This window comes from Trichechus manatus, unplaced genomic scaffold, assembly GCF_000243295.1.
Source record: "Trichechus manatus latirostris isolate Lorelei unplaced genomic scaffold, TriManLat1.0 scaffold00128, whole genome shotgun sequence".
In the NCBI taxonomy this organism is placed as follows: domain Eukaryota; kingdom Metazoa; phylum Chordata; class Mammalia; order Sirenia; family Trichechidae; genus Trichechus; species Trichechus manatus.
Genome location: NW_004444064.1, coordinates 2,172,182 through 2,173,072, shown reverse-complemented (window position 1 = coordinate 2,173,072; position 891 = coordinate 2,172,182). Strand labels below are relative to the sequence as shown.

Genomic DNA, 891 nt, shown 5'->3' with positions numbered 1-891 from the left:
GAGTGCTGGGAAGACACGTCTTCTGGGCCGGGATTCACTTCACTGTCACCTAGCTGCTTCTCCTTGAGGGTAAAGGGCTTCTTATTGGGGCCTGAGGACACAGAAGTCAGACAGAGTGCACGACACTATAGGTCATTCATGTTGGACTTTCCATTTTCTTTTTGAGAAGGTAATGTCCCTGGGATTGTGTGGGCCACAAAAAGCTCAAAGAAGCTGCTACGAGAAACACCTCGCCCATGGCATGGGGCGGGAGGAGAAGCTTGCTCTCTGGAGGCCCCAGGGCCTGCACAGAGCGCCAGTGCGGAAGGAACAACTGAGAACTCACTTATTTTCTTCTTATGCCAGAAGAGAGCCACGTCTTTATGCAGGTCTTTCCCCTTCTTCCTCGCCAGGGCTGCAGATGCCTGGAAAACAGCCCCCCACCACAAACAAGGACATTAGGATGCTGGAGGAAATGAACAAAAACTCACAGAAAGTGAGGAGACAGACCACTCAAGAAAGAAAGGAGCGATCTGAACTGTTGGTAGAAGGGTGACTAAGACACTGCCCTTCCTGCCACAAAGCGAGGCCCCATCCCTCCCTCCAGCGTGACACGCGGGACAGCCGCTACCCCCTCACCTGCCTCCAAGCATGAGTTTGCTCTTCTCTTTTTTGAAACTAAGCTACCTTACTGTGATCGAATCCCTAAACTCGGCCTCTCTGGCATTTGATGAGAGGATTCTCATCTGATCACACACAGAGAACTGGAAAGATCTCCAAGTCACGCTTATGCAAAAAAGGAACGCTGCAGAATGATACACGTGGGATACCGCCTATCACAAAACACACACACACAGACAATTACACGTGAATATACCTACAGATGTGTTTACAAAACCACACTAAGTAACC

At 50.1% G+C, this 891-nt stretch overlaps 1 protein-coding gene across 1 annotated transcript in view; it reads right to left on the bottom strand.

Annotated features, from left to right (window-relative positions):
- MCM3AP (minichromosome maintenance complex component 3 associated protein) overlaps positions 1-891 on the bottom strand; it is a 36,364-nt gene that overhangs the window by 29,714 nt on the left and 5,759 nt on the right. The window contains 2 exon segments of the mRNA XM_023739103.1: positions 1-91; positions 326-404. The exon segment at positions 1-91 is cut by the window's left edge and continues 5 nt beyond it. Coding sequence (XP_023594871.1) covers positions 1-91; positions 326-404 — 170 coding nt within the window.